The 15,575-nt window shown below is 33.7% G+C and overlaps 1 protein-coding gene across 3 annotated transcripts in view; it reads left to right on the top strand.

Annotated features, from left to right (window-relative positions):
* Positions 1 to 15,575, top strand: part of ORMDL (sphingolipid biosynthesis regulator orosomucoid 1-like) — a 65,097-nt gene that overhangs the window by 22,980 nt on the left and 26,542 nt on the right. For all 3 annotated transcript variants that reach the window (XM_085814841.1, XM_085814839.1, XM_085814840.1), the window contains exon 2: positions 790 to 975. In XM_085814841.1, coding sequence (XP_085670967.1) covers positions 802 to 975 — 174 coding nt within the window. In that variant the 5' untranslated portion in view covers positions 790 to 801. The remainder of the gene's footprint in view (positions 1 to 789; positions 976 to 15,575) is intronic.

Below are 15,575 nucleotides of genomic sequence, written 5' to 3'. Positions count from 1 at the left end.
CCATTCAATAGCGGGGAGGCAATTTTATGGCTTATCCATCACACTAAGGGGAAGCAAACATACTGCCCTAGGCTGGGCCATCTTAGAGAGATTTCAGAAAACGAAAGCGATTTTTTTTTTTTGGAGGGGTTTGTTGTCTGACAACTCGACCATTTTCAAAGCATTTCATTCCAAGGGGTGGGCTTGTTAATATGTTAAATGATATAAATTTTGTGCATTCTGAGTTATAATATGAACGAAATATATGTTAAGTAAACCTAGCGCCAGAGTGTCGCTATGGTAAACAAAGTGAATTTTAAAGAATGCGTGGTTTATGCGCTGTCAGCGAAGTAGGTTTAATTTAATCTAATAAGTTTAAAAGGAATAAAAAAAAATGCATATAATTTAATATTCCGTACAAGGAAGTCATGTGGTGTACACATCAGATTTTTTATATTTGCTTTCCTTCACAGTGTTGCAGTTTTAATGGCCATCAGTGTATGTTTTGCATTCATCATGCTCCTTTTTAACAAGTATGTTAGAAATTCTGATGGTTGATATATATTTAATTCTCATTTATTGATGTAAATTTATTATCTTATTTATTGATGTGAGTTACCACTTTGTTGTAAATTTGCCATTAAATTATTAACTGCATGTTACAGCACAACATTTTGGAAGGCAACTTTTACTTTTTGATATCTTTAAATGCTCCGTTAAACAGTAATACTGTATTTGGAAATATAGAAGATTTTTGTCATTCTTTTTTATTTACTTATTCCTCATTATATGGCTTATTTTTCTCTTCAGATTCTTCTAAAGATGATGCTAGGAGGCACACCTAGCGAAGTAAATCCAAACAGTCTATGGCTAAATAGTCGAGGCATGTGGCTATCATACACAATAGCTGTTTTGCTCTTACACCTAATACTGCTCAGTTTTCCCTTTCTGAGTGTTGCATGGGTATGGACTCTCACAAATATAAGCCACAATACTGTAAGTTTCCTTTTTGATATATTTGAAATGATCTTTTCGAATACTTTGCCATTGTAAATTAGAAACTTGTAACTGGCATTTTTAATATTATAATCAGCCTTATGTTTTGTTTGATTGCATTATTTATAAATGAAACTTTTTTGGCCTTTAAAAAAAAAAGGAGGAAATGATATATTTATTGCAAACAGCAGATAGTATTACTTATTGGGAAAAAGCTGAAATTAGCTTTTTTTTTCTGTTTGTGAGCCAAGCCATATGAATGATTGCAGTTGTCAGCAAAATTTTTAAGTAGCCATTTTGAGTTATACATGAGCTAAATAGATTGTAAATTTTGGATTGACACATTTGGATGTAGATGGACCAAATAGATTGACATATTTTGGATAGATTTTGTGAAAATAAAGATTGGAGATTTTTCATAGTTTTCTTCATATATAATAAGGATATATATAAAATCATTTCCTTCAGAAAGCCTTCTACAGAAGAGCAAATAATCCTTAATTGTTTTTAGTATGATTAATTATCTGGTTTTACATTATAATGTACAACAGTGGTTCTCAAAGTTCTTCACCTGTAGAACATTTTTTTTTTTTTTTTCCTTTGTCATATAGAAAGAACTACTCTATAAATATAATTTAAGGAAGCTCAAAAAGGAATTTTGTTTATCACTAAATGAATGTAACAGCAAGCAATAAATGATTGCAAATGTTTATCAGGTTTTAACAAAAGTTTCCCGCCACCGCAAATATGGTCTCTATAAATAGTTAACTTTGGCATGTTTAATCATATTTTGTCAAATAATTTTTGGTATTTGAAAGAAAGAGACTTGTTTTAGAACACTGTGTTGTGAAATTTGTAAAAAAATTTCGTTATCATTAAGTACAAGATGTCCGAAATGGAAATATCAATGCTACCAGATTAGAATCATCATTTATTTCCATTTCTAATGCATCATATGACACTGTGAAGATTTTGTACCAAAAGTTCAAAAACAAGGACTTTGATTTTCAAGAAAAACAGCACTCTGGCCACCCTACTGATGTTGATAAGGCCTGTTTGCAAGAACTTGTAGAATAAGATCAGTATGCAACTGTTTTCGAGAGCTTGCTAATGAGTTAGACATGAGTGCCATGTCCATTAGTCACGCTGTTCATTGCATAAACTTGACATGCAAGTTCAATCACTGTGTGCCATATGAGCTGACTCGAGCAGATAAGGACAGACATGTTCGGGCCTGCACTAATCTAATCAAACATCAACACAAGGACAAAATTCTGGACTGACTCATCACTGTTGGCATTGGAGCAGTTGCAAAAGCATACTTTGCCTCGTTTAAATAAATGTTGGGACTAATATAAAAATAAAACTAATCTTTATTTCATAAAATCTAATCTTTATCTTTTAATCTTTATTTCATAAAATAAACTAGTTTGTAACAGTAGCATTTACGTTAAAAACAACAAAATACAAAAGAAAACCAGCGAACTTCTTTGCATTCACGATCTCTGTATATATATACACAACATTGGCCAATCAGCGGTAACCATGTTAATTTATTGCTAATTGACCTCTGAACTAATTTGCATGAGGAAATCAACAGAAAATTAAGTTAATAGCAGCCCTCATTTCCTCTCATGGGGGGGGGGAACTTTACAGAGAATTTAACAAAATTCATACTTTGATTCTATAATATGGACACAATAATTATTGTCCTTAAATACTATAAACAGTTAAACAAAGCTTTTTCACGTTTATAGCAGTTACAATTTTCTTAAATAGTAAGTCCGCATTATTTAATTTGGTGGGGATGAATTCGAGGTCAAACATCCCATCATTCAGCAGTCTTCTTCATCATACGTCAATGTGCTTATTCTGATAGTTTTCTGTTTTGTGATTTAGAAAAATCAATGGCAGATGTGTTATTGCAAAATAGTTCACATTCTTTCAAATTGAACTTCAGAACTTCATCTTGTAAGACATTTTTCATCCACATCAATTCCTTTCCAACTTCCGATAAGGCAATATACACTGGTGTGCAAAAATTAAGGACGAAGTCGAAAAATTAGCATATCAGCTGAACGAAGAGGCAGAGTGGACAGAAAGACCAATCAGGAGGTTAAGTAAGGTGATGTACGGTAGCACATGCACAGATATGCAGGTAGACGTAATGGGGGAGTGTCTGAGTAGTGTAAAGCATGTTGTCGGTGTAAGATCAGTATTTCTGGCAAAGAGATTGCATGCCGTATAGCAGTTAAAATCACACCGAGTTGCTGCCTCAGCGAGAAAGGGCGAATAATCAATCTGTTAGACGACATCTGGATGCTTTTACTCGAAGTCCATTGGGAAGTTGCAGGAAGGCCGCAGTGTGACAAGTGTGGCTGCAGAGTTCGGAATTGCTCACAGCATCGTTTCACGACTTTGGAGACAATTTCAAACTACAGGAACAGCTATCCGGGGGTTTAGTAGTGGTCGTCCACGAGGAACCACACCCACAGATGACTGGTAAATTGCCTTACAGGCCAGAAGAAACAGGCGGCAGACAGCGGGAGAAATCGATAGACACAGGCGACTGGACGACCGATATCGTGTTTTACCGTGGCCAGAAGACTGCACGGTGGTGGTCTGTTTGCAGAACGCCCTGTATGGTGTGTACCTCTAACGCCTGCCCATCGGAAAAGGCGTTGTCTGTAGTGCCGGGAACGCCGGAATTGGAGAGACGATGAATGGGGACGAGTACTTTTTACAGATAAGAGCAGATTCAGTATGAGTAGCAATTCTCATCGCATACTCATCTGGAGAGAGCGGGGAAGCCGCAATCATCCCTCCAACATCATTGAAAGGAACAGGTATGGAGGTCGCGGTGTTCTTGTTTGGGGAGGCATCATACTTGGTAGTCGTACAGACCTTCACATCTTCGACGCAGGTTCAGTCAACAGGACCCGTTATTGTAACGAGATTCTTCTTCCATATGTGCGTCTTTTTAGTGGCGCTATGGGTCCGCAGTTCCTTTTCATGGACGACAATGCACCATGTCATCGCACAGTAGCTGCCGAACAGCTCTTAGAGAGTGAGGATATTGAACGTATGGATTGGCCGGCACGATCTCTGGATCTGAATCCCATCGAGCATGTATGGGATTTTCTAGGCAGATGGATGGCAGCTCGTACCTTACCACCAGTAACGATTCCAGAGCTTCGATTGGCGCTGCAAGACGAATGGGCAGCAATGCCTCAACAACTCATGGACACCCTCATTCTCAGCATGGGCAGACGCTGTGAAACCTGCCTAGCAGTCAGGGGAGATCATATGCCCTATTAAAGACCAGATGTTTCTTGCTGGACACCCATCGCAGGGATGTTTCAGCCTTCAGTCGCATTGCGCTCCATGCTACTTTTTCAATAAAGCTTCTTTTTATCCCTCTGATTTCTCTTTTAGTAAGTGTTGCTTACATTACTCATGTCCTTACGTATTGGGGATCTTACGGTATTAAATGTGTTGATTTGGAAAGCTTTTGTACAAAGTTATATTGAAAAAACCATCTTGTCCTTAATTTTTGCACACCAGTGTACTCTGCTTCCATGGTAGAAAAACTTACACATTTTTGTTGAAATGTTTTCCAAATTACCAGTACTTCATCCAACTACAATATGATTCCACCCAGCTTCACACGGTCATCCCTGATACTTGCATAACCAGCATCTGAATAACAATATACATTTAGATGTTTAATCTTTGATAAGTTTAACTTATATAATTTAGTACTGTTGAGATAACCAAGCAATTTCAACAATGCTTCCCAATGCCTAATTCCAGGATTCTCCTGAAATTGTGATAAGATATTCACTGCATATGTAATATTAGGCCTTGTCCTATTAGCTACAAAAATTAAACATCCCAATAGATTTATAAAGGGCAATTTTCATGTTTCAGCAATTTCTGCACTTGTAGACAGACAATCTAATTTTGTAAGAATAGTGCTATTAGCTATGAGACGTGAAGTTATTGGTATCTGAAAATGTTTACATTTTTCAAAAATTTCTTCGATGTATTTTTGGTGATGTATCAAAGAGCCCTTGTCATTTTCTAAAAATTCGATTCCAAGTACTTTTCTGTTCTAATACTGTAAGACCTAAATAGTTCTGCTTAATACTTTAAGACCGGAAAACTTACCCAACTGTGATATTACTTTATCTATACACTGTTGATCTTTACTAAAGATTACAATATCATGTACATATAACAAGAGGATTACACTAGAGCTTTTATAAACACAGTTGCACCATAGTATTTTCTTAACATCTAGATTTTCTAAAGTATTTTAAAATTCACAAAACCATTCATGGCTGCTTTGATGTAGACCATAAATGGTCCTGTGTAATAAACACACTTTATTTTTCTCTTGAAGAAATCCCTCTGGATGGATCATATATATTTTCTTATTGAGCTTTGCATATAAATATGCATTTTTCATGTCTAACTGACAGTTAGTCCATCCATACAAACATATTAGTACAGTACAAAGTCACAGATCCGGAATGATCTAAAATCCAGACCTCAAAGCCACTACCAACCTTTGTTTTGTTGTTGTTGTTGTTGTTATTCTGTATGCTTTACGCGTGTTTTCTTGATCCCCTCCCAATAACACATGTGGAGAGTTTTGATTCTTAATTTCACTTCAGCAGTAAATAAAATACCTTGTTATTGAAGAAACAGTAATTTTAGCATAAATTTGTGTGATCAATAATTTGGCTCCATAGCTGCGTATCTGCTTGGCATACATCTCAAGCCAAAACATTCTAAATAGAACCATCATTGATTTTACACTACTAATATTTTATATCCCTGACACCAACCTCGTGCATCATTATTATATTTTGCTTTCATCACCACGTGTTTATCAACGCATGATAACTTCAGTAATGACTCATCAGGAATGACTAAATATTTTTTTTATATTAGTAACTGAATAATAAAAAGAATGGTAACCTTTTATATTGACTTTACGTACAGATTTAAGTTAAATACGCTAAGAAATATTGACGATGAAATATTTAACAAAAATTTCTTTCCATATGCTAAAAACAGGATTTTGTTGATGATATTCATAACCAAAACAGGATTTTGTTAATGATACTCATAGACCAAAAGATCATATTTATTGCTATTTGAATTAAGAATAACTGATTTATTATTCACAATAACACAGAAATGGCGCCAGAGCTCGTACGACCGCACTAGCGGGCAGAGTTAAGGAAATACAAAATTTATTGAATTTAGAGAAGCAGCAAAAATTAAGAGATGACAAAATTTTTAGAATTTAGGGAATGTTGTGGGACCCAAAATTTAGGGACGACAAAAGTTTAGAACTTAGGGAGGTGCTTGGTAGCTGAATTTAGGACCCTCAGAGACTGTATCAGACAGTAAGATATCTAGCGCCGTCCTTCATTAAGCCTTAAGTGTATGTGTGAATTTATTTACTTAGGACTCAGGTAAGCCTAAAACATGTGCAAAAAATAGACCTAAGTATAATAAATAACTAAATTTATACAATTCAGGCTTAACTGCTTCAGTGCGCTGTAGAAGCAAGACAAAATTTAGCGGAAGAACTTGTCTTTCATCGCCAATCTCATGAAACTTATCCAATAATGCATAGCAGACATTATTAGGCTAGGCTAAAAATTATACTTTATTTATTCCAAGGAATTTCAGTCAATATAGCAAATTGCTCTGTTCCTTAACTGTCAGCTTATTATTTTTGGCAGGCTGTTATTATTATGCAACTTTATGAAAACTTTTGATTATTATCATCGAAAATATTTTCTAATTCTGGAGTTGCAAGAGGATCTACAAAGCGAAAGCTTGTTTTGGTGTCCATAAAACAAAAAGTGGAATTACTAGAAAAAATGGATAAAGGTATATCCGCCTTAAAATTATGCGATGAGTATGGCATTGGAAAGTCAGCTGTATATGACATGAGAACACAGAAAAAAGTTTTTTGAATTTTTAGTGATTCTGACACTGCAGTTGCAATGGGTAACAAAAATTATTCATTATGTAGAAGTGATGATCACGACAAAGTAATAATTGAATGGGCCAGATAGCGTCGCAGCGAGGGCTAGCCATTGACGGAAACAGCTCAAGCCAAAATATTTCATGAAGAAATGAACTTAAAACCTGAGTGTACATATAAGACAGATTGGTAAACCAAATTTCAAATGGTATAAAGGCAATTAAAAGTTTCAGGTGAAAGCTGTTGAACTATTTGCAAATGAATTCAACTCATTAATAGTGAAAAGTTTATCTCCAGAACAAATTTACAGTGCTGATGAATCTGGTCTTTTCTGGCAATATATACAGGAAAATACTGTACCAACCTCTACAAAAAAGGCTCCAACTTGTGTCCAAGATTCCAAATCAAAACTAAAAATTTTAGCATGCGCAAATGCTGCGGGAAAGCACAAGTGTAAACTTTTCGTAATCGGGCAAAATATACAAGCTCGAGCATTTAAAGGAGTAAAGAACTTCCCCATTATATATCGTGAAAATAAAAGAGCATGGATGACACAGGCATTAATGAATGATTAGTTTGAAAATCATTTCATACCCGGAGCTCGGCAACATTTGAATTCGGTTCGTTTACCTGATGACGAAAAAATTCTCTTGATTGTAGACAGTTGTTCGGCTCATATTTTACTTAAAGTTTTAGAGAAAGGTAATGTGTCCATATTATTCTTTCCTCCAAATTATACGTCCCGTCCATATTATTCTTTCCTCCAAATTATACGTCCCTCATTCATCTTATGGATATCGTATAGTGCACGCAGTGAAATACAAATATAAAGTAGCATTTTAAAAATTCATGTTAAATTTCTTGAATAATGGCAAGACTGTTCAAGAATTTTTGAAATATTTTAGCACAAAATCTGCTGTGTGGAGCATTGCAAGATCGTGGGAGGATGTGTCTTCAGATATTTTAATAAATGCTTGGCATAATTTATGGCCAGCTACCATATTTCATTGCGAGGATGATGAAGATGATAGCCGCGAGTTCGAAGATTTTCGGATGTCTTAAACCAAAAGCGAAATTTTTCAATTAATAGATTTTTTTTACTTAAGAAGTTTTAGAGAAAGAAATGTATAGAAGCAGTAGTAAATGAAGATAATATTGCAAAAGTTTTTCATTGCGATGAAAATGTGCCAAACATCAATCAATTAACAGATGGCGAAATCTGTAGTATGGTTCTATATCCAGAAAATACTGCTACCAATAGTGAAGAAAGAGACAGAGAAGTTATTGAAAATGAAAAAAAAATTGATTGATAAGTTAGTCAGAATTCTTGATGCAGCAGTTACAGGACTTGAGCAATAGAACTTTGTAACTGAACAAAAAATTGTCTGTCTATAGAATTAAAGAGAAAGTATTAGCACAAAAATTGAAGCAACTTAAACAGCTTATATTGCAAGAAATGTTTAATAAAGTAAACAAGTAAATATGAAGCCTTTTTTTTTTTTAGATCAGGAATGTCAAACTCATAGGTACACTTGGGCCAAACAAACAAGGTTTAACTTTAGGCGGGCCGCAAAAAAAAAAAAAATCATTCATAGAAACATAGATTTATTTCGAATAATACAATAATAAACACACATATATATATTTATATAGAAAAGAACAAGAAAAATTTAATGTTTACGTCCTGATACTTGACATCTCTTCTCTGCTGTTATCTTTCTATTTCGGGAGAAATTTTGTTTGCGGTGATAACTTTCAATGCTGACCCAAGGTGAGCATCATTAATACGGTTTCTAATAGGAGACTTATTACCTTTCATGACTGAAAATAACTGCTCATGCCGATAAGTGCTACCAAACATGGAAATAATTTCATATGTGAATTTTCGAGTATTTTCAAACCTGGCTGGTAAATATTTGTAAAATTCAGGCACGCCCACTTCAATGAATTTTGCTTTCAAATTTGAGTTGCATTGAATCTTGGTCACCTCCATTTGCATATGGCTGGGTACTGAGTCAATACTTATTGAGAAAATCGAAGAAAACAAAAAAAAATTGTCTTCGAGGGAACTAAAATCATTAAACCTCATTTCAAATTCAGTTGTTAAATTTGCAATTTTTTCTACGTATTTTTGATACGAACAAGTATCATCTAAACTTGATTTGTTCATGCTGCACGTTAGGAAGTGCATCAAATCTTATTTTTTAAGTTGTTTTTCCCAAAGAACTAGTTGACATTTGAATGCTTTAATTATGTCAAACATGTTCGTAATGATATGATCTTTTCCTTGTAATTTCACACATTTCTTCTTTCAAATCCCAGAATTGTTTGAGAATCTTGGAGCAAGATAACCAACATATCTCGGTATAGTAGGACAAACCCGAATATTCACTATCTATTTCACTTAAGAAAGCAGTGAATTGACGTTGATTTAAACCTCGAGATCTTATAAAATTTATAACTTTTTTTATATATGACAAAACATTCTCCATATTTATTACTTTCGTGCATAGAACTTCTTGATGTATAATACAATGCATATGATGAATGTTTGAACCGTGAATTTCACTAAGTTTTTTTCTTAGTAATGCTACGAAGCCCTTGTTTTTCCCGGTCATTGATGGAGCGCCATCTGTAGCTACGGAATTTAATTTTGCCAAAGGTAGATTGTATTTCTGAAGAAGTCCAAAAACACAAGTAAATATATCTTCTCCTGTGGTAGTACCAGGCATCGGTATTAGTTCCAGTAATTCCTCAAAAATGTTAAAATTCTTGTCACAAGAAAGAAGAAACACTGCTATTTGAGCTTTGCCACTAATGTCCGTGCTCTCGTCACAGGCAATGGAGAAACTTTCGAAACTAGATGATTTTCCTTTGATCTGATCACTTAAATTCACGGCTAAATCAGTAACTCTTTCTGCAACTGTATTTCGAGACAATGAAATTGATTGAAAAGCCTTCACATTTCCAGGACAAACAATTTCTCCAGCTTTCATTAGGCATTCCTTGATGAAATCACCGTCAGTAAAAGGCTTCGAATGTTTAGCTATCAACTCGGACAAGACGTAGCTTGCATGTACCGCCGCTTCACTTTCTTGCAATACTTTACTAAACATGGACTGTAGCTTTTTCACTCCTAACTTGAGCCCTTTCAACTTTTTTTCTCTCATTAATCCTTCGTAATTGTTATATTTCGATTTGTGTTGTTTGTAATGACGTTTAATATTATATAACTTTGGTACATTAATAGTATTATTACATATCAAGCAGATTATTTTATCTTTTATTTCACAGCAAAAATATTCTAATTCCCATTTTACTTGGAATATTCTATGTTCGTCAGCGAATTTTCGTTTAATTTTACTACCACTTGGTTTTGATATAGACATGCTGAATACAAAGGGCTGGAATAAACACGATTAACGTTAAAAAGTTAACAAAAATTTATTCTTTCCACAAGAGATAAATCAAAATGCTGAAATATTTCTTCAAAAATATTCTAACAATATCACAAAATGTCAAACGTTTAGCAAAAATCAATTCAAAACAGAGAAACTAATTCTATATCACAGCGAAATCGCTACAAATCAATCACAGCATTAAGTATACAAACAGTTCTAGCGAACTGTTTGTTTACTTCTGAGATGAGTTGTTTGTTCTCGGCTGTTATAAGCTTTATAATTAATTTCTCGAATATACTGGAAACATCTATAAATATCTGGATTTTTGTGGATGGCAACAGCAATTATGAGATATTTATTTATTAGGTATTAAATGCACGCACTGTTCTATTTTTAACCTTCCAACGCAGCTGTCTTTTCAAAAATCATCTGCGTCGCTAAGGCAACCTGAAGCAAATCTAATTACAATTCTAAATAAAAAAATCTAACTAAATAAATAACTATGAAATCCGTAACAATATGAATTAAGTAATAATTAATAATAAAGCAAAGTGCATGCACATGCATGCACCAATATATCGTACAAAACTATGATTGGAAAACTGAGACCATGAGTTCGGCCACATTCGGCTATCGGGGGATGCATACAAGTTCTGAGTGCACGTGTTCCCCAAAAGCCGAAGGTAGCTGAATGCAAGCTACTCACACGCATATGTAATTTAAGTAGTGTGTGTGTCAGCTCGCTGTGAGTAATCTAACAACACTGAATAAATTATCGTTAATTACTTAGCAGTAAACATTTAATTTTTTTCTTCATTGATATGTTATTTTATTATTATATATTATTATTTGCCGATATATTGGCCGGGCCGCAAAAATATTTGTAGTGTGCCGCATGCGGCCCGAGGGCCGCGAGTTTGACATCCTTGCTTTAGATCATTAATGTTTCATTATTTCATAAGTCACAATTTCATATTTTTAATTTTTTAATTACTACATGTCATCTTACTAGATTTAAACTGGTAATGTGATATCCAGAAAAATCCCAAATCAGGAATCGCCACTCGGACTTTGTACTGTATTGTAAAAAATTTGCTATAGGACTAAACATCATCAAAATCTTCACCTCTTTTCTGTTTGAATCCCTGTGCAACTAGATGCACTTTATATCTTACTATTTCATTTTTTTTTCATTACCTTCTAGCACATAAACTCACTTGTTTCCCAGCATAATCTTTTCTGGCTTCTCAACTAATTCCCAGATCTTCCTTTTCTTCACCGTGTCAGTTTCTTCCCTCATTGCTTTATCCCATTCTTTGGCATTTACAAATTTATATGCTTCTTTAAAATTTTGTGGGATAATAATTTGTACAGAATTTGTCTCTTCAGGTATGGAACTATCCTTCCATTATACAAAATTAATTTTACGGAGTATTCGTTTTGCCACTAAAGTCAAACATATCTCTTTCAAATTTAATATTGGTAGCATCACAGTGTTTTTCAATGTTATTATGAGACCTTAAACGAGTGTTTGTTCCTTCTACATAGTAATCTATATCTGTACATGTTCCATCTAGCCTCTTAACCAGTTTTCTTTGCCAACTTAAATCCGAAACCTCTTTTAGAATAGATTTATGTTCTGATGACAATTTGTTCTGTAAAAGTTTCTTATTCTTTATCCAATTTTGATAATCCCTTCGATTCTTCTGGTCTTTTAAACTTAGTTTTGATTTCTATCCCAGGATGCTTTCTTCTCTGCGTTCATTCTTTCATTGAATTTCACATAACAAGTTTCTATTGAACTCTATTCTTCTGATAGCCATATTCTATAATCCCTAGTTTCCTTTGCATATCCTATCATGATTCCTTCTTTTCATCTGATTTCTAATATATCTCTATTTTGTTTTGGTATGCCAACATAGGCTTTATTACCAAATACTTTAAAATAAACAACTCTTGGTTTTCTATTAAAGAACATTTTGTAAGGGTTCAATTACTCTTAATGACACACCCTTTTCCACTTATATACGAAACATCCAAGAGCTTCTGCCCACCATCCTTTTTCTATTTTACTATCATTAAGCATAGATTTAATTGCGTCTAATGCCATCGGTTAAATTGTTCACTCACACCTTTCTGTTCTGGCATGTTCATGTTTGTATGTTCAACACTAATTTCATTTTCGGCTAAGCACATTTTGAATTGCCCGATACAGAATTAAACACCGTTATCAGTGCATATACTAATTAATTTTCTGTTTGTCAATTTTTACATTTGTTATGATAGTTCTTAAAGTTAACAAATAATTCATTTTTATTTTTCATACAATATACTGTTAATAATCTACTATTGTCATCTATGATAGTGAGGAAATATTTACTTTCACCTTTAGGTGAAACTGGGAGAGGGCCCACAAATGTCTAAATAAACCAGCTGCAGTGGTTTTTTGGATATCTTAGAAAGAGTTTTAAAAATTAGTCTACTAGATTTAGAAATAATATAAGGTTTGCACTTCTCTGTTGTTTTTTCATTTTGTGGTACAACTTTCACCCTTTGGTTTTTACTAGTATTCTGTATGTGATCAAAATTTACGTGCCAAAATCTTCAATGCCCATAGCTTCGCATAGTCTACTTTATTTAACTTTCCAGTTTCTATACCGTAATCAGCTTCCTTTTTACCTGTTGCATACTTAAGTGGTTTAACAAGATAGAGATCGCTATATTGTTTCATGTTATATAACCTATCTCAATTATTAAAATATATCCATATATTTCCATTTGAACCTATAAGATGGGCACTAGCCTTTTCTAACCTTGCTCCTGATAGTAAATTTCTTCTTAGATTTGCATTATACAACCTATTTTCTAACTCAATCCAATTTATTCGATTGCCCACTTTTACTGCAAATTTGATAGTACCCTTTCTAGTATTTTACTTTCACAATTTTCTACAGCTAGAGACATACTTATTATCTATTTGCTCAAAGTTTATCATTAAGTATTTGTTATTACAGAAATAAGTTGTAGCTGCCGTATCTACAACAAAATTAAATTTATCTGCATTGACACATATTATTAAATTTATCTCTAGTTGACACATATTTTTCTACTAACTTTAACTCTTTAACTTTAAACTGCCCATTTTAAACATCCACTTTAAACTTCTGATTTTTACTTAAATTTTCTTTACACTGAGTGATTAAGTGTCTACTTTTATGACATCTATAACAAGGTCCTATCTTTGTAGTCCTCACTTTTTTCATAGATTTAGTTTTACTTTCAACTTGACTGTTTTTCATGGCATTTGTGCTTATAGTATTAAATATGCTTACTTTGCTGTCTTCTAAATCTGCCTGTACCTGGAAGTCAACTTTCTTCCCTTGCCAGTTCTTCAACAATTTTTCCCAACGTAAAATTATCATCCTTCCACCTATAAATCAATTGCACAATCCCAAAATATTCCTGGGGTAACCTCCAGATTGCTTGAAACTCTTTAAAAAGATTTGCTAAGTTGTGTCCAGCTTCTTCGCAGTTATTTTTATCCTTGTGATAAATAGCCCGATTTCTTAATCAGGTGCATATCTAATGTTGAAAAATTCATCTAGAAGCTGGATTATTCTAGTTGTTTTTTTTTTTTTTTTTTTGGTTCAAATTGCTTCTGTAGAAATCTTCTTTACCACTTAAACATTCTTGTATCAATGGCCTGAACTCAGTTTTAATTCCATAATATAACATAGTAAAGGCTGTCTTTTCTCTCAAAGTGAAATCCTGCTTGTTGTGCCTTGTTGCACTTTCATCCAAATCTTCTCTACCTTCTATGAAGCTCCAACAATTTCTGTCTAGCAAGGGCATGTTTATATCAACTTTCCATCGGTCTCAGTTGTCATGGTTCAATAATCGAAACCCTTCTTTAGTTAAGCATAAGCACAACTGCTTGAACCAACTTCTAAAACACTTCAGCTTCTTTTCGCAGATAACGGCCTTCTTCAATTACATTCCCTCAAAGCTAAGTTGGAGCTGTCACAAAAGCATACTTTGCCTTGCTTAAATAAATGCCGGGCCTAATATAAAATAAAACTAATTGGTTAGAGTAGAGAGAAGGGAACCACTTATATTATCAGGAATTTGTTGTTTCATTTATGGTAGCCCGAGTAGTTGAATGATATGGAAACCCTATTATGACGTAATCAGTTGCATGATTGTGATAAGTTCGTAAGGGCTTGTGATGTGTGTTGGTTGGGAAGTATCTTGCTACTTTTGTGGTTTGAATGTGGTAAGATTAATCTGAAGTTTCTGTACGATTTGGAAAGAAAGGGGAAAAGAGCATTTCTTGACTGGTGTGTAAATGAAGGTTTAATGTGAAGATGATTGCTTTAATCTGTAGCAAAATAAAAAGTATTGGCATGCAAAGTCTTCTACTCTGTATATTTAAAAGACAATATTTTACATACAGTACAAAGTCTGTAATCCGGAATGATCTATAATCTGGACCTCAAAGCTACAAACTTTATGTGCATGCGTAAACGCATAATGCATTTATGCATGCGCATGTACGTTTAATGTATAACGGACGGAATAAATAGGCTAAAATTATCTATTTCAGTTAATGTTGCAGATTGTGCTGTTCCTTAATCTTATAATTGGATCCGGCTTATTATTTTTTGCAGACTGTTAGAACAATTTTATAAAAATTAAGCTTGAACTTTCGATTATGTCAAAAAGAGTTTCCAAAGGATCTACAAAGCGAAAGCATATTTCGATGTCCATTAAACAAAAAGTGGAATTACTGCAAAAAATAGATAAAGGCTATCCGTCTCAAAATTATGTGAGAAGTATGGCATTGGAAAGTCAACTATATATAACACAAGGAAAATGAACTTTTTGAATTTTTTTGGAAGCATCTTAAACAACTTACATTGGAAGAAATGTTTAATAAAGTAAACAAATAAATATTAAGGTTTTTTTTTTTTTTTTTTTTTTTTTTTTGGTAGATTTTGATACCCTTTAGATCATAATTGTTCTTTATTTCATAAATTATGATTTCATATTTTTAATTTTATCATTTCTGCATGCCATCTTATCATATTTAAATTGATGATCTATAATCCGGAATCGCCGAAGTCCCGACGAGTCCGGATTACGGACTTTCCACTGTATTATATTTGTTAAATTTCTGCTTTTTAATTTTT

This window comes from Stegodyphus dumicola, chromosome 4 (assembly GCF_044657685.1).
Source record: "Stegodyphus dumicola isolate Sdum_Otavi_A_Nest chromosome 4, ASM4465768v1".
Taxonomy (NCBI): Eukaryota; Metazoa; Arthropoda; class Arachnida; order Araneae; family Eresidae; genus Stegodyphus; species Stegodyphus dumicola.
This window is presented reverse-complemented; position numbering and strand designations above follow the sequence as displayed.